Here is a 19,332-nt window from a genome sequence, read left to right as displayed (position 1 = left end):
CACCAGGGAGATCTCTCCTGCCCTTCTTGAAAACATTAAATGCCTTGGCACATTTGATTTTACGAAAGGAACTTTATAAGTTTGATTTGCTGCTGAAGTGCCATTAGTATTTTTTATTCACCATTGGAAATAGTCTGAGTTTAAAGGTGACACTTTCTGACAGTGCAAGGTTGTCAGAACTAGATCTTGTAGATTCACAGAATCCCCACAGTGAAGCAGACCATTCAGTCCATCATGTCCACAACACCCCTCCAAAGAGCTTCCCACATTGACCCCCCACCCCCCCCCACCCCCTCCCCAATGCTATAACTCTGAATTTCCCATGGCTAATTCACCTATGTTGCACATCCCTGAACACTAAGGTCAATGCAGTATGGCTAATTCATCAAGCCTACACATCTTTGGACTGTGGAAGGAAACCAGAGCACCGAGATAAAACCTCGACAGACACAGGGAGAACATGCAAACTCCACACAGTCAGTTGCCTGAGGCTGGAATTGAACCCAGATATCTGGTAGTGTGAGACAGCAATGCTAATCACTGAGCCACCATGCCATCCTTTGAAGTTGTGTTATGCAAGGAGTAGAGGGATAAGGACAAAGTGCAGGCAGAAGGGATTGGTTTAATTTGGTGTTATGTTCAGCACAGCATTGTGGGCTGAAGGGCCCGTTCCTGTACTGTACAGTTCTATTTCTATATTCTAAGTAGCTGGAGTAGGATTTGAACTGACAATCTGAGGGCCCTGCATAAGAATGCTGCTAATTGAGGTATTGCTGATAGGACATCAGCATATATATAGCGGTTGGGTTATGAGAACTTCGTTCCAACCAGTGCAAAGTAAATATGTTCACAGAGCATTTAAGAAAAGAGTGATGTCACAATGCACATTTTATTAAATAAAGACAGTGCCCTATTGACATTGATTCCCTTTCTGCGTGTTGAATTTTTTCTCCCCCCAGTTGGACTATCTCTGCTTAAGCAGTGAATGCAGCTTCAGAACTGGCAGCATGGAGGTTGAGTGGGAGTGAGCTGAATCAACATCAATGGATGTGTAGTCATTAGCGTTCAGATGTCTTATTATTTCAACTGTATGTGTTAACGCCGTTCCCTTTCATCACTGACACTTTTCAAACTGCTTGCCACAATAACTTCTTCTAGACTAAAACTGACAATGAATTGAATTTCATGTCCTGAAACAGGGGAAGTTTTCTCAGTTCTCTCACACATTCTCTCACACCTGTCCATACTGACACAATGGATTCGTCTATTACCTCCAGTCTCCATTTTCTATCTTCACTTATGGTTGTTGTATTTTATCAGCATTGGCTTTGACATTCCACCTCTGAGCAATTTTCTTTATTGTTGATGTTCCTCCTTCCTGTAGGATGGAGGGAAAGCAGCATCTCCTTGTGCTGCAGCCTCATAACATGTACTCCCTCAAAGGATCTCATGCTACAACTGTACAGGACATTGGTTAGGCCACATTTGCATCACCGCATACAATTCTGGTTGCCCTGCCATAGGAAAGGCGTTATTAAACTGGAAAAGATGCAAAAACTATTTTCAAGGATGTTACCGAGACTGGAAGGCTTGAGTTGTAAGCAGAAGTTGGCTGCGGTATTTCTCCCTGGAGCGCGGAGGTTGAGGGGTGACCTTATAGAGGTTTATAAAATTATGAGAGGCATAGCCAAGGTCTTTTCCCCAGGGTAGGGAGTTCAAAATGATAGGTCATAGGTTTTAGGTGAGAGGAGATAGATTTAAAAGGGACCTGAGGGGCAACATTTTCACGCAGAGGGTGGTGTGTACATAGAGTGAGCTGTCAGAGAAAATAGTAGATGCGGGTATAACAACAACATTTGAAAGACATTTGGTCAGGTACATGATTGGGCAAGACTTAGAGGGATGTGGCCCAAGCACATGGAAATGGGAGCAGTTCAGCTTCGGGAAACCTGATCAGTTTGGACGAGTTGGTTGAAGGGACAGTTTCCATGCTGTGTGACTCCATGACTCTAGAAGTCTATGATTCTAGTATAATAACTTTCCTCCTTTCACTTGCAAGCTTTGAACAACAATGCCACTTCCTATCCAGTTTTTATGTCTCTTTTCAACTTTGATGATGTCTCAAATAATGATGCAAAGACTGTTTCCCAAGACCTAGATCATAAGAAATAGGGGCAAGAGTAGGCTATTTGGTCCCTCAAACTTGCACTACCAATCAATATGATCATGGCTGATCTGTCATTCCTCACATCCACCTTTTATCCCTTTCTCCATAACTCTTGATTCCCATCCTGGCCAAGAAGCTGCCAATCTAAGCCTTCGGCTTTTTGGGAGGTTGGGGGGAGCGGAACTGGGGAATGGGGTGGTGATGATGGTGTTGGATGGTTGGGGTGGGGAGAGACATTGACCCAGAATGAGTGGCAGGCCATTGATGACTGAAATGAGGAGGACATTCTTCTCTGAAAAGGTGGCATATCTTTGGAATCTTCACAACTGAGATGAATAGATTTCTACATATTGACAATGTGAAACAATAAAGAAACATGCAGAAAGTCCATGTTTCAGTACTAGATCAGTCATGAATGGCAAATTGGACTCAAAGGTATGAATGACCTGCTCCTGTTACTATTCCTTGTACAGGTACACTATCCGTTATCCAAAATCATTAGACTACATTACAGTGTGGAAACAGGCCCTTCAGCCCAACAAGTCCACACCGACCTGCCGAAGCGCAACCCACCCATACATTTATCCCTTATTTAACACTACGGGCAATTTAGCATGGCCAATTCACCTGACCTGCACATCTTTGGACTGTGGGAGGAAACCAGAGCACCCGGAGGAAACCCACGCAGACACGGGGAGAACATGCAAACTCCACACAGTCAGTCACCTGAGGCGGGAATTGAACCCGGGTCTCTGGCGCTGTGAGGCAATAGTGCTAACCACTGTGCCATCGTGCCGCCCACAAGATCCAAAATCCAAATTTTTTTTTCATGGAGTGTGGGGTGTCATTTTGGCATGTGAACAGATGACCCAACTCCACACCCACTTCAACCACGTCACTCAGATGCGATGTGGCGGCGTGGCCCAGCACGGGCAGGCGTTAATTGTGTCTCAGCGCTCGTACTATTCACACGTGCGTCTGCTGTTAGGTCATTTATTTATATTTCACGGTGAAAATGTCATTTATTCTGAAGTCCAAAAATATTCCAATTTCCAAGAAACAACTGGCCCCAATAATTTCGGATAAAAGGTTGTGTACCTGTAGCAACTTATTCACTTCACTCCTACTGCTGAGTCAGTACTAACTTGCTCACAGCTTAGGCTCCAAAATCAATCTGGAGGTTTCACCAAACTGTTGACTGACATACAATAAAGCAGAGCTATTGTAAAATACATTCTATTGAAGCCTTTTCTCTGTTTCTTCAAACACTCAACCCATTCCTCAATAATAAAAATTATCCCTCACAGTAGGTCAGATCATTGAGTAATGGAATTGGGAGGCCATTTCGCAGCTGTACAGGACATTGGTTAGGCCAGTCTTGGAATATTACATGCATTTCTGATCTCCCTCCTATTGAAAGGATGTTGTGAAACTTGAAAGGGTTCAGAAAAGACTTGCAAAGATGTTGCCAGGGTTAGAGGATTTGAGCTATAGGGAGAGGCTGAATAGGCTAGGGCTGTTTTCCTTGGAGCTTCGGAGGCTGAGGGGTGACCTTATAGAGATTTATCTGAGGGGCATGGATAGGATAAACAGACAAGGTCTTTTCCCTAGGTTGGGGGCATACAGAACTAGAGGGCATGGGTTTAGGGTGAGAGGGGAAAGATATAAAACGGACCTAAGGAGCAACTTTTTCACACATAGGGTGGTGCATGTATGGAATGAGATGTCAGAGGAATTGGTGGAGGCTGGTACAATTACAGCTTTTAAAAGGCACCTGGATAGGGATATGAATAGGCAGGGTTGAGATTAATGTGGGCCAAGTGCTAGCAAATGGGATTAGATTGGGTTAGGATATCTGGTTGGCATGGACGAGTTGGACCGAATGGTCTGTCTCCATGCTGTACATCTCTATGACTCTAATAGCCCAGATTTGTTGAAATGTATGTCATAAATACCTAGTTAGATGATTTCATTCACAATTAGCTTGAAAGGCTTTGCCCTATTGGAAATACCAATTATAATGGTTCAACAAGGTAAATTGGTACATTTTGGAATTTAGTGCATGATGAGATAAGAAAAATCTCCCCAATCAATAAGATTTAAGGAAGACTTTGAGAGAAAATGATGAAAAATGATGACAGAGTCACATCAGGCACCGAGGGGAATAAAGCTAGGGAGAAATAAATTAGCTTGGGGCAAAAAAAGAGAGACAGAAAAGTAGAATTACGAAGTTAAATTTGAAAACTCTGTAACAACAATTTACTCTCTGGAGGAATGAGACTCCACAGTTTCAATTGTTCCCTTTCTTATGCTTCAGAAATTGAGCACAGATACAAAAATAACATGTCTGCAAGTAAGCAATGGAGAGCAGAATATAGTCAAAATTAAGGATATTCCAAACAGCTATAATGGTATCACATTCTTTCAAATGATACTGATGAGTGATCAACCTGTACAGGATGAAAATTCCACATAACGTTCTCTGCGGATGAATTTTCAATGGAGGAAAAGATACTTGGCTGGAAACATCTTGGTTCTGTTTATAGTAGCTTCGAGGGAAGTAAATTATATTTTAATTGACATAAAAATGGTCGCCAAAAAACGTAAGGGAGCTTCCAAGTTTCAGCGCAATTGCACTGGTGCCCCCAACTAAAACTGATCTGGTTATCACTTCGGAAGAAGAGTGAAATGAGCAGAATCTATGGGATTGCAGGATGGTGGAAGGGATAGAAAGCAAAACTTTCAGCTCCAGGCAATAGCAATCAGTGGCAAAGAAACAACAAAGAACAAAGAAAATTTACAGCCCAGGAACAGGCCCTTCGGCCCTCCAAGCCTGAGCTGATCCAAATGTACTGTCTAAACCTGTCGGTCAATTCCTAAGCATCTGTATCCCTCTGTTCCCCACCTATTCACGCATTTATCCAGATGCATCTTAAATGAATCTACCGTGCCGGCCTCTACCACCTCTGCTGGCAACGCGTTCCAGACACCCACCACCCTCTGTGTGAAGTACTTGCCACTTGTATCCTCCTTACACTTTCCACATCTCACCTTGAAAGCATGACCTCTCGTTATTGAATCCCTCACCCTGGGAAAAAGCTTGTCTCTAACCACCCTGTCTATACCCTTCATGATTTTGTAAACCTCAATCAGGTGCCCCCCTCAATCTCCTTTATTCTAATGAAAATAAACCTAACCTACTCAACCTTTCTTCATAGCTAGTACCTTCCATACCAGGCAACATCCTCATAAACCTTCTCTGCACCCTCTCCAAATCATCCACATCCTTTTGGTAATGTGGCGACCAGAACTGTACACATTATTTTAAATGCAGCCGAACCATTGTCTTGTACAATTGGTTCTGCAAGCTCATCTCACTTATCAGTGCCCAGAAAGTTGATTTTATGATCAATCATTTTCTCTTGTTTTGTCTTATGCTTGTTTCCTGAATCTAAATCCCATTCTTCAAACTCAGTTCAATTCTCACGTGATCCAACATTTCCTTCATTCCACCAATATTAATGATTCTTTTAAATAAATAAAAGCAAATTACTGTGGATGCTGGAATCTGAAACCAAAAGAGAAAATGCTGAAAAATCTCAGCAGGTCTGGCAGCATCTGTGAGGAGAGGAAAGAGCTGACGTTTCAAGTCTAACTGACCCTTTGTCAAAGCTTTGAACAACGGTCAGTTAGACTCGAAACATCAGCTCTTTTCTCTCCTTACAGATGCTGCCAGACCTGCTGAGATTTTCCAGCATTTTCTCTTTTGGTTAATAATTCTTTTGTCTAGCCCTTAACGATGTCTGCAGGTAATACTTTTTAGTCCACTTTCTTTTCCCCAGCAGTCCCAAAAACCAAAGTTATGGGATTCCCTTTTCTCATTCCTGTTTGGCAGTTATGCATTTATCAAGGCATGGAATAAATGGTAAAAATATTTACCTTCCAACTTTCCAACAGTTTTCTACTCCTTGCAGATTGTGAGCAATGACAGCAGGGAGTTGAGCAAATCAAGCATGCCACTGTGATGTCTGGGACATTTCAAGAGATGAGCAAAAAAGAATGTAATCATGGTAGAGGCCAATATCGTTAGGGAGCTGAACATTATTCTCTGCAATTCACAACATGAGTATAAAGCTTGTGTTACCTACCTGTTGACAGGTTTATTTCTTGTCCAGAGGGAAAGGAGAAATGATACTTGGAAACCAGGATACTGGTCATTCTGAAGCTCCATTGTGTGGTATACAAGTTGAGTTAAACCAATATGTTTCATTTGTCAATTTTATGGGTTTTCCCCTCTAGGTAGAATGAAACAGAAAGTTGGAGAGAGGATGGAAGGGCCAACTTCCATGACAGATATGGGTTCGAGACAACTACAAAGATAGCAGTAAGAATAAGACTTTGCTTTTGTTTTATGAGCAGCTAGGAACTAAATTAAAAAGGAGAACTATTTATTGGAGAACTAAAAATCATTGCCTAGCTATCTGATCCACAATAAATGGATATCAAGTGAATAAGATCAGAGAGTTGAACCAGCTCAAAGATCAGTGTATAAGGAGCTTTATTTTTGATTCATAAGGCACTAGCACAAATATTGGAAAAAAGAGGAAATTGTGTCATCAGGACAGCCTTTAACTGAACCATGCTGGGCCCAGTCTATTGGTCAATCATAGAGTTCAGGCTTTCAACTAAATTATGAGAGAGGAGTCCTATGACAGCGGTTTTGGAGGACGTTAAAGAGAAAAGACAAAGCCACAGTGCAGGCAGTGGTGTAGTGAGGAGAACCAGAGTGTGACAAAAGGGACAAATATACAAACATAAGGTAATACTAGAAAATAAGGCATGAAAAGTATTAAGAAGAAAGAATTTGATACTCTTTATCCAAATTATGCAGCATTCATAACCCTTGGATAAATTGATAGTACAAGTGGAGGAAAATGGGCATCATGTTTTAGCCATTACAGAGACATAGCCTCAAAGTGACATGGTTGGGAACTCAAAATCATTTGACATGTTGGAAGGACTGGAAGAAAGAGAAAAGAAAGGAGGCGGCACTATTAATAAAAAGATAAATCTGGTACAGTCATGAGTAATGATCTTAATTCAAAATTTCAAAATATAGAATTGGTTCAAAATGAATGAAGTTATTTGGAGAAGTGGTCTACAGCATTCCCTCCCACCAAACACTGCCCACACCGTTGAACAGAGTATAAATCAAGAAATAATGGGTTTGTAAAAATGAAACCGCAGTAATTACAGGAGATTTTAACCTTCATATAAACTGAACATGCCAAATTCACAACTGCAACCTTTGTGGAGCATAGTTGTGACAGTGTCTTAGAACAATATGCGAAGCCAACCAGAAATCAGGGGAATTCGGATCTGGTAATGTATAATGTGGGTCTGTTTCCATGCTGTACATTTCTATGACTCTGTTGACTCTATAATTACCTTCGAGTAATGGGCCCTCTAGGTAAGAGTGATCATAATATGATATAATTTCATATTCAGTTTGGGGGTGAGCAATCTGGGTCTAAGCAAAGTGTCATAACCTTAAATAAAGGCAAATGTATGTGTCTGAAATCAACGCTGTACGAAATAAATTGTGAATGCTAACTAAAAGATGAGAAGGTCGAGAAACAGCAGCAGACACTTAAGGAGAAATTTCATGATGCTCAATAAATAATCATTCTATTGAGAACAATTTAAAGATGATCAGAAGCACTCACAATCTATTGGTGAAAGAAGGAACTTAAGAATGTTATCAACTTGAAATCAATAATGTGAAAATTGTAAAGTTTAGCAACAGGCAGAAGATTGGAAACTGTTCAGAAATCTGCAAATTAGAAAAGCTAAAGAAAATGAAGAGAAACTGAGTTGTGAGAAAATTAGCAAGAGCTATGAAAACCAATGGTGAACATTTCTACAAATATATAAAAAGAGTAACAAAAGTGAGTCTTTCTCTACATTTAAGTAATATTTATCTTTTCTATTGTTTCTGTGAAAGTGGACAACCTCACAATTTCCCACATTTTAATCCATCTGACAAATGTTTGTTGAATCACTTCATAACACTATCGGCAATATATGTTACCTTCTGAATTTGCTTCCTTTTTCTACTGTTCTATAATCAACATCAGTGTCTTCATCTAAGTCATTAATATCGATCTAAACATTGAAAGGCTCAATACTGATCCTTGTAGTCCTCAATAAGTTACTCCTTCTAATGACCCAATTAACCCAAAAGCCTATTTTCTGTTGGCTAGGCAATCCTCGATCCATCCCAACACATTGCCCCCCAAAAGTAATACACTTTCTTCTATTGCAAGAACTTTTATGTGCAACCTTAAGAAGTGCCTTTTGGAAATCCAAAAGCATGATATCTCCTGTTTCCTCTTTATCTGTGCTGTTTGTCACATCCTCAAAGAACTATAATAAGTCTATCCAACGTGCTTTCATGTCAACATAACTGTATTGCCTCAAAATGTCCAATGACCACCTCCTTATTTGTTCATTATAGAATTTTGCCAAGGACAAACGTTGAACCAACTAGGGCAAAGTGTTCTACTTAGATTCCCTCCTCTCTTGAATAATGTATTAAGTGTGTTGCTTTCCAATCCACACAGACCTTTCCAAAATCGAACTTAAGAATGTTATCAACTTGAAATCAATAATGTGAAAATTGTAAAGTTTAGCAACAGGCAGAAGATTGGAAATGTTGGAAAACGACAATAATTGCACACACTATCTTTGCAGCCACTTAATTTAGGTACATTGGAGTCAGGCTATCAAGATCAACTGACTTGTCAGCCTTTAGTCCTACTCGTTTTCTTAGCATTTATATTTGCATGATTGTAATTATTTTTGAGTTTCTCTTCTCCTTTCCCCCTACTTTTCTATTGTTCTTTAGAGGCTTTTTTTGTGTCTGAATGGTGGACCAGATATGCAGGCCATCTCACATTTCTTATGACCAGATGACTTTAGAAGTCTGCAAATCCAGGATGCAAGGAAATAATGTGGGAGATATGGAGCTTCAGAAATGGGAGACGCTAAGGTAGAGTATAAGAATAGACAATAATGTTTGCATTTCTGTAGCAACTTTCATGAACTCAATACACACAAAAAGTGCTTTCATGTATAGACAATTCTGTAAACATTGTGTGTTTTAGGAACCACTGTTGAAATTTAGAAAATATGACAATCATAGAGTCATTCTCATGGAAACAGACCCTCCGATCCACCTCAACCATGCAAACCAAGTTTCCCAAACTAAACTAGTCTGATTTGCCTGTGTTTGGCCCAAATCCTACTAAATCTTTCCGTTTCATGGAGAAAGAGAGGTCTGCAGATGCTGGAAATCAGAGTCGAGAGCTGGAAAAGCACGGCAGGTCAGGCAGCATCCAAGGAGCAGGAGAATCGACGTTTCAGGCCAGATCCTGATGAGGGGCTCAGCCCAGCAGCGTCAATTCTCTTTCCTATTCATGTAACTGTCCAAAATGTCATTTAAATGTTGGAACTGTACCTGCATCTGTCACTTCCTCTAACAGTACATTCCACATACAAGCTATCCTCTGTATGAAAAAGTCGCCCCTTGGGTCCTTTTTAAAGCTTTCTCTCTCACCTTAAAATGATGTTCTTTAGTTATGAACTCCCCCACGTGAGGGATAAGATCTCAAAACATTCTGACAGTTAGCAGTGTGATAATGATCACATTAGCAGTTTCAGTCATATTAGTTGAGAAATTAATATTGACCAGGATGCTGGGCAGATTTTCTCCCTCTTAAAAGAACGTTATGGTGTGATTTTCATCTATCCACCTCTCAATTTCACATCTCATCTTAAAGATGACACCTGTGCCCATCAGTACTGCACAGAAATTGTCAGCTCTGATATCGCACTTAAGGTCCCTGAAGTGAAGTCTGAACACATAACTCAAAGGCAAGTGTGCTAACCAGTTAAACCATGACTGACATTAGGATCTAGAGTAATCAGAATACATAAGGAACAAACTGAATTGGAGCCGACAATAAAAATAAAAGAGTGATGTATTATTGTAAATCTCTGATGACAATTTTTAAATGGTTGCTCTGTACATAATCAAAGTATTACTTGTGGAAAGTAAAATCCCCACAGAAATCACTTCTGAAATTCTCCAGGAAAGAAGTGATGAAGTATTGTTTTAATCTTGCATGAAGTAATTTATCAGATTCAAATGAAAAAGAAGATCCGTAAATCATTGGCACTGTGAGACTTCCCAAAGCTAGCTTTGAAAGATCGGAGAGCTGAGACTTACTGGAGACTGCTACTTTATACGCACTTGTCAAAAATAAAAATGTCACTTCAGACCTCAGCCTCTGTGAAAATTACAGTGAAAGGTTGGGTTCAACACAGTTTGGTTTTCATCTTGCTTTACTATGGACCTCTCAACGGTGACATTTGGATAACTACAGAGGGTGTTCACGTAATACAGCTGAATTCTGCGCACAAGAGAAAAATCAGTCTATATAGTATCACCTAATACAACAATCCTATCTGGCTAATCTCCTCCTTGGAGAGACCTAATTGTGTCACAGAAAATATCACTCCAGTCACAAATGAAAGAAATTGTCAATCATGAAAAGTTTGATTTTGTTTTTACATTGCTACTCCCTGCTGTCTTTGCTTCCTTTGTGACGGTTATGAATACCTTTCGTGAAATAAAGCTTATGCTGACCCGAAAATGTAATGCATCCTTCAGTCAGAAGCAGAATGTAGTCATTGATACTGGACAGTCATGTCACAAGAAATAGCAGAAAGGAAGCATTACAGGGGCTGAAGTTGTGAGATTAAACATAGTGAGCACAGGTTTAAGACAGATAAGCCCATGAAGACCTGGCTAGACCAGAAATATCTCCTTTTCTTTCTTGAGGCTGGTCTTGTCAAGCTCTATCAGTGTTATTCCTTCCTTCCCTAAGAGACATTCTTACTGGCATGATTCCTGAAGAAGATATACATGTATCTGCTTTCCTGCAGACTTACAATGTGCCTTTCTATTCGACGAAGTGAGGGATAGCATTTCTGTGCAAAAGGCCCACTATTTCGCTGATTGCAAGTGACAAGAATAATAATTGTGTGGCATGGCCTCAGGTAGTGATGGTGAGGGAGGACACCGAGTAGAGGACTAGACAGTCTTTCCTCCGTGGCAGGCTACGGGTGGAGTGAGAGGCCATGTGGAGAAAGAGCAACGGAGACAAAAGAGATCTTGACCAAGATTGCATCCACAGATTGACTCCATTGTTTTTCTAGTTTTTTGTCTTAATTTTGCCAAATGTTTATAAAGACCCAATGCCAATGTGATACTGAACTCCCCCTTCATGTGCTAAATTCCACCTTAAAGTCAGAAGGTCAAAATCTGAAAGCATCAATATAAGATGGTCACCAAGGAATCAAGGAGAGGACTCATGAGGAATATCTTCACCTGGAGTGTGCTAAAAATGTGAAATTTTCTGCCAGAAAGAATAGTTAAGGCAAATAATAGAAGTTCAATAAGCCCATAATATTGAATGGAATATTATGTTTGGTTGAGATGAGATGAAGCTGGCTGAGTGGCACCTGAACTCTGGTGTAGACTGGCTGGGGAAATGGTCTGCTTTTGTGATGTATATATGCGGTCTAAACCTGTGCACATAGAACTATTCTCTGCTAACATCTCCAACATCTAAATCAGGCTGAAGAAGTAATTTCTAATTTTATTGCTATTTGTCCTATTTAATGCGATCAGCACCTCCACTGCATAATAGCTTTGCAATGTTGACTCAAATAATCTATAAATTGCTGCTTTTTAAAATTTATTTCCTATATTCATAAAACACGGAGATCCTATCTGATGTGGTAATCTAGAATATGTGTTGGCTTTCTCAAGTCCACTGTAAATGCAGAGGTAGCTGTGGAGTTATATCTTGACTAGGAAGCTTTAGAATCACAGCATGTCCTTTGTTCCCTCCTGTACTGTTACATGTGTCATTGATTGTATAATAACCCTGCCAAGTTGCGTTTTACTGGCTGCTTAATATCACTAAAAACTTACTCTACCTTCCTTTATCAGTGTAGCCCTTCAGTAGCTGCACAGCAAAGCAAAACGTTTCTTTCGTATCTTCAATAAAGTTGCCTCCTTTTCTGAAGCAGCTGAAAAATACCAGGGTATCATTTTCTTCATTCTAATATTCCATTCTCCACCGTTTCATCCTAGTATTTCAACTTTCTTCACAATCCAGGTTAGCATCTGTGCTGTATCTGAGTTTGCTCCCACACCTCTACACTCAATCTTACTGCCTGCTTGTCACTTACCCTTAACTGCAGTTACGTTATTTACTTTAATAATTAGATTAGATTAGATTCCCTACAGTATGGAAACAGGCCCTTCAGCCCAACAAGTCCACAGCAACCATCCGAAGCGGAACACACCTCGACCTATTCCCCTACCCTATTATTCTACATTTCCCCTGACTAATGTGCCTAACCTCCACAGCCCTGAACACTGTGGGCAATTTAGCTGATTTCCTATGGTAGTACATGCTACGTTGTTCACCTGCTCTGGTAAAAAATGTTTTTCTATTGACACTGCATGCTATTCTGGTGCGCCTGCTATAGGGAGGATGTTGTGAAACTTGGAAAAGTTCAGAAAAGAATTACCGGGTTAGAGGGCTTGAGCTATAGGGAGAGGCTGAATAGGCTGGGGCTGTTTTCACTGGAGTGTCAGAGACTGAGAAGTGACCTTATAAAAGTTATAGACTCATGAGGGGCATGGTTAGGGTGAATAGTTAAGGTCTTTTCCATGAGGTTGGGGAGTCCAAAACTAGAGGCTGTAGGTTTAAGGTGAGAGCGAAAAAGTTAAAATTGACGGAAAGGGCAGTTTTTTTTCACGCAGAGGGTGGTGCATGTATGGAATAAGCTCCCAAGGGAAGTGGTAGAGGCTGGTACAATTACAATACTTAAAAGACATCTGGATGGGCATCGGAATAGGAAGGGTTTAGAGGGGCATGAGTCCAATGCTGGCAAATGTGACTAGATGAGTTTAGGATATCTGGTCGGCATGGACGAGTTGGATCGAAGGGTCCGTTTCTGTGCTGTATATCTATATGACTCTGAATCTGAGCGTGAAATCTGACAAGTGCAGCAGAAACTCAGCAGAAACAAAATTAATTCATATTTTGACTCCAATATTACCACACGTTCTGAAGGAGTCATATCAGACTTGAAATGCGAACTCTTTCTTTCTCCAGAGATGCTGCCAGACCAGCTGAGTTTCTCCAGCACTTTCTGTTAATTTACTAATTTCATCCATTGCTTGCTTACTTCATTGTTGAGCCTATACTGACTGGTGGTTCCATCTCAGTTAAACAATCCAGTGAAACTTGGGACAACTTTGGCCCAGTTCGACACTGAAGATTGCTCCTGTCACCTGAGTGTGTGGAGCTTTGTTTAGAGTTAGTGGCACTTGATACGCTGTACTTTATGCCACAAAATGCAAATTCATTACTTCTGTAAAGAAAACTAAACTGCAAAGCAAACATAATTTATATCACAAGTACAGGAATAAACTTAGAGGAGATAAATATTCATTCGTACACACGCACACCTGGCAAATAAGATGGATGTACTTACTGCTGTAATCTGAACATTAGATGCAATGTAGTTACTTCATTTTGATGTTGTATTAATTGTGATGGTGGTAACACAATAGATGGAACTAACCCTCTCCAACTGTGGACAGAAAGCCACCTCAGTGAGTTACAGCAGTTCTGTTGCCCAGAGAGTAACCAAGTGTATTTACTTTAATGTTTACCTGTTGTCCTGAAATTCAGCAAGATACGAAAACAAAATTTATTAATGATTTAATTAATGGTTCTGGAGCTAACAAACGTGTAACCTACCTCGAACAAGAGAAAACAAAGTTATTCATGCGTTGCAAAATGCAGAGTTCACTGTCAATTTATGCTGGCTTGTTTTTGGACCCAATGGCATCTTCCAATTGTTAAGAGCTTAAACAAACACAGAGAGTGCTGGAGAAACTCAGCAGGTCTGGCAGCATCTGTGGAGACAGAAGCAGAGTTAATGTCCCCAGTCTGGTGTGGCTTCTTCAAAAAACCCTGTAGAACCATTCTGAAGAAGGGTCAGACTCGAAATGTTAACTCTGCGTCTTTCTCTCTCCACAGATGCTGCCAGACCTGTTGAGTTTCTCCAGCATTCTTTGTGCTTGTTTCAGATTTCCAGCATGTGTAGCATGTTGTTTTCATTATTAGGAACTTGCCAGATTTGTATATTACATTTGTTGCAGAAATTGGAGCGGCTGATTAATAAATTATGGTCATTTTTGAAGATGTAATAATTATTCATTGTATATGCAAGGGTTAACTGCTTTGGACCGGACCAGGAAGAGCTGAAATTCTTGACTACCACTCTTGCAGGTAGTTAATTGTTTATCTATTGTTGAACGTATTTTCTTTTCTGTCTCTTTCTTTTCCTTATTATTCATCTTCACTCTTTATTCCTCTTTCTAAATCTGATTTGACTCCAACACACTCCTTTCCACTCTATTCTTTAATTATTTCTTTCTACAATCTTTCATTCTCACAGAGGTGAACATTGGTTTCAGAGTTTACCAAGGCCCCAGATGCCCTGCTCACAACTCAACACTTGCAGCAACATACAGTCCACAATGTTTTTGAAACAAAAAGGTGAGGGAGAAGATAATCTATCGAATGAAGAACATCACTTCATCAAGATTGATGGTCTTGCATTCATTAAACTAATTTTATAAACTTACCCGACCAACGAGGATAGGCTCAGGACCGGAAAACTCTTCCAGCACAAACATTTGATTCCAGACCCAGCCTCTCTTGGCACGACTGAGAGCACCAGGGTCACCGTCCAGTCCATTCAATGTTAAGATACTTTCTTCCTGCAAACTCTGTGGAGGGTCCAGTGTGATTGACTGCACTAAAGGAAGCACACTAATCCATGCCAGCATCAACCGAGTCCAGATATCCATTAGCATTGTTCCCAGTCTCACACCCATGATCCTGTTGCTTTCCAAAATGGTTTCAGAGGGATTGGAGTAGGAGGGTGACAGCAATGGGACGTCAAATCAGCACGCACGTGACAAGAAACTGAAGCAATCCTCAGCAAATGTTCCTTATGTCTGTGCTCTTCTGCAGTTCAAAGTCACAAAGCCTGTCATGTGGTAAATCAGTCTTTCTCGCACGGTGCTTTTGGTGTGTCTACAGGATACTGAGCGTAAACAACAGAGATGCCTTTAATCTATCAGTCGAGTTCATGGCTTGCTCATTCATGAGAATGCTCTAGAAACATAATAAGAGAGAATTATTAGTTTACTTCTCTGCTTCTGTAACATAATCTTTACCATTTCACATCTTTAAGGAGCATTTTGTTTCAAAGAATGAGGCCATTCAGCCAATTACAGCAGTACCATCTCTTTGAAAGAGCTATCCAATTAGTCACACATTCTGTCCCTGGAGCCCTGCAATTTCTTTTTTCCTTTTGCAACTACTGATCCAATTCCCTGGCGAGAGTAACTATTGAATCTGCTGCCCTTTCCGGCAGTGCATTCGAGACCACAACAACTTTCTTCATGAGAAAAGGTGACTCCCGTTCCTTTTTAAATAGTTGCAAATGTACAGTGACATCAGTTTCCTTACAGATAGTCTGTAATCTAACTGAAGATAATTACTTGCCAGCTCCCAGTGAAACTGATACACACCTCCGAATAAGTGCCGAGCAAATTTCATACAACGTAAACCCTTTGCCAAATAATTGTCTTAGAATGGCTTACCTAATCTGATTGATGGTCATACTGAGCCATGGCTCTACAACATCTTGGTTCATGCGCATTATGATATGAGAAAGGGAGTGAATTGTGGAGGTTAAAAGATTTTGTGATGACTGCCAAATGTTTTATAAAATCTATCCACTGTGAGGCAATGCCAGCATTATTGCCAACGATAATAAATGTCGTTGACAGTTTGGGAGTGATTCACCTTCAACAGAGGACAAAGTAACCTTTACCATTGTGCGGTGAAGGTTACTTTGTCTTCATGGTTTGTTACAAATAAGCAGCATCTGAGGTCAATTTAGAATCCAATATATTGCTCTGGGTCTAGAGTCACGCCTGGGGCAGATTGAGCAGATTTCCCTCCTGAAAGGATATGTTTAAGCCAGTTTTATTTTTAGGACAATCTGCCATTTACATGGATACCATTACCATTATCAGCAGTTTAATTTTAAATCCAGACTTTTTAATTTAATTAAGATCCCCAGCTGTGATTCTGGGACCCAAACCCTGGGCGGTAGGGTAGCTCAGTGGTTAGCACTGCTGCCTCACAGTGCCAGGGACCCAGGTTCAATTGTCTGATTGTCTGTGTGGAGTTTGCACATTCTCCCCATGTCTGCGTAGGTTTGCTCTGGTTTCCTCCCACAAGCCAATGATGTGTAAGTTAGGTGAATTGGCCAAGCGAAATTGCCCACAGTGTTAGGTGCATTAGTCAGCGGTAAATATAGAATAGGGGAATGGGTCTGAGTGGATTACTCTTCAGAGGTTCGGTGCGGACTTGTTGGGCCAAAGGGCCTGTTTCCATACTGTAGGGATTCTAGATTAGATTAGAAAAACTTACATGTCGTGATCATTGGCACGGTGGGTCAGTGATTAGCCCTGCTACCTCCAGGGGGGTCCGGGTTCGATTCCACCATGGGCAAATGTTTGCGTGGAATTTGCACCTTCTCCCTGTGTCTGCGTGAGTTTCTTTCGGGTGCTCCAGTTTCCTCCCATAGTCCAAAGATGAGCAGGTTAGGTGGATTGGCCATGCTAAATTGCCCATAGTATTCAGGGATGTAGAGGTTGGGTGAATAAGCCACAGTAAATGCAGGGTTACAGGAATAGGGTAGGGAAGTGGGTACAGGTGAGAATACTCTTCAGTGGGTTGGTGTGGACACAATGGGCTGAATGGCCTGCTTCCATACCATAGGGATTCTATCACTGACTGAGTAAAATAAATACTTCATTCCAGTGACCAACCTGAGATCCTCTCCAAATGTTTCACCATGCTTACCAATATTTAAGAGTTGATGATCAGAATCAGGGAAACCAAATGAAGATTTCCCCCTTCAGATGTTCACCAATTTGTAACAAATTTCTACTTTTGCCTAGAGAGAGATCATTAATTCAGCACACAGCAAGGATCAAAGGCGACCTTTTCTGATTTGCATGACTCAATACCGCATTCACTCATCCATCGGTCCAAATGAGCACCAAATGAGCAAGCCCACAATTTATTGACAGAGCTCATCACTTATAACTTATGATTTGATAACATATTATTGAAGATATATGACACAGCTTCAATAAAGGAAACATCAGATTAGAGTTAAAAGTTTGCTTAAATGTGGCACATTTAAGGTGTATCATGATGGAGAGAGAGAGTAAGAGAGATACAAACATTTAAGGAAGGAGTCGTAAAGCAGAAGACAGAGGAAGCTAAAGACGGGGACATCAATGACAAAGCACTGGAAATCAGGGATATGCTAAAGGTCAGAATTGGAGGTGAACAGCTGCCACTGAAGGTTGTAGAACTGGAGGAAGTTTTAGAGATGGGAAAGGATCATATTACATAACAAAACCTGACAACTTGGAAAATCTAGGTATTGCAAGACTGTAAACTATTAGATTTCTACAAGTTCACTGGCGCTAAGGATATAATATACAAACATAACTTTTCCATAAAATCACGATTTCTCCAAGCAAGTCCTCAACGTGTGAAGGGATTAAATGTATGATTTCAGTAAAAGGGTTAAGAAATCTTCATTCATTCCAAGGGTACAGACAATCAATGTAGGTACAGATTCTCATCCACTACCCTGCATCTCAGGTCAGATATTTCTTTTCTTTCCAAGAGAGAAGCATTAATTTCAAAACATAGTCTGTAGCTTTAGGAGCTTAAGCTGTTTACATGCTTGGTAATATTTCGTCAGCAGATCAGTGGCTTCATTTCAGCAAGATGTGGGACCTAAGAAAATCTCAATGAGATTATCGCTGCAAAAAGACACAGTTTGTTGAAACTATATCATCTTGCACCATTTCACAAGAATGCTAATATGGGAAGGAAAACATTTATATTACATGACAGGGGAATGTTGATGAGTTGACAAGTGGACTCTAATTAGTAGCAGCATTTCCATAGAGAATGTAGCAGTTAATGATTGACAGTTCACAACCAGGTTTTGCTTAGATTTCATACTCGATGGATTGATTCTGACTAGTCATAGCATTGCGTTGAGAAATAAACTAGTAAATGCGTGTTACCCTATTTGTTGAGTGAAACAGGTGCAATATGCATGTTCTTCCTATATGCAAATCACAGCGTCCTGTGTATTAATATACATAGCTTTCTGCGCCAGTTGATAATCTTCGAGTGGTTCCCTGTGTAATTCTTCCCACACTCAGGATTATTCAGAATTGCTGCCCAGTTACACAACCACATCCAATACTGAACATTGTGCTGTGGGTTTTGCAAGCACTGGTTGGTTGGGTGTGGTCAACAGCCTGCTTGTTTCAAACAGCTGAAGTGGTATGATACAGTCCCACAAACTTTGGGGCATGCAGTTTAATTGCATTTCTCATTTGTGGGATAGGCAGGAACTCTCTTTGGCTTGGTGGCACTATCTTTTCAATGGCAAAAAAACCACCAGTGTTGCTCCTGCAAAGTACCAGTATGAAACAGTGAGCTTCACCTGTTGCTGAAATGTTTGAGATGTGTTACATTTCCATGGTCTTCTGAAGTAAACTATGGGTTTTTCAGGAACAACGCTGCAGCTGTCAATCATTAACTGCTCTATGAGCAAAGGCAAAGCCTCAGAGTCCACTTGCCCAATCAGTCCTCTCATTCAGTAGAAATGTCGGTTTTCCCCTTTACTCGTACTTTTGCTAAATGTCCTGAGGGGCACAAGGTGAAAGGCTTCAATAAATTTTCCTTTCTTCAGCAATACTCAAATTTTGCTACTACCAAATAACTATTTGAGAAAAGATAATTGTTTAGAATATGGGCGGCACGGTGGCGCAGTGGTTCGCACTGCTGCCTCACAGCGCCGGAGACCCGGGTTCAATTCCTGCCTCAGGC

At 40.6% G+C, this 19,332-nt stretch overlaps 1 protein-coding gene across 6 annotated transcripts in view; it reads right to left on the bottom strand.

Moving 5' to 3' along the window:
* cdh8 (cadherin 8) overlaps positions 1–19,332 on the bottom strand; it is a 286,471-nt gene that overhangs the window by 246,389 nt on the left and 20,750 nt on the right. For all 6 annotated transcript variants that reach the window (XM_072595844.1, XM_072595841.1, XM_072595838.1 and 3 more), the window contains exon 2: positions 14,970–15,504. In XM_072595844.1, the coding sequence (XP_072451945.1) occupies positions 14,970–15,221 (252 nt within the window). In that variant the 5' untranslated portion in view covers positions 15,222–15,504. The remainder of the gene's footprint in view (positions 1–14,969; positions 15,505–19,332) is intronic.

Source organism: Chiloscyllium punctatum, chromosome 26 (genome assembly GCF_047496795.1).
Source record: "Chiloscyllium punctatum isolate Juve2018m chromosome 26, sChiPun1.3, whole genome shotgun sequence".
NCBI classification, from domain to species: domain Eukaryota; kingdom Metazoa; phylum Chordata; class Chondrichthyes; order Orectolobiformes; family Hemiscylliidae; genus Chiloscyllium; species Chiloscyllium punctatum.
The sequence above is the reverse complement of the archived record's forward strand: the minus strand, read 5'-3'. Positions and strand labels throughout refer to the sequence as shown.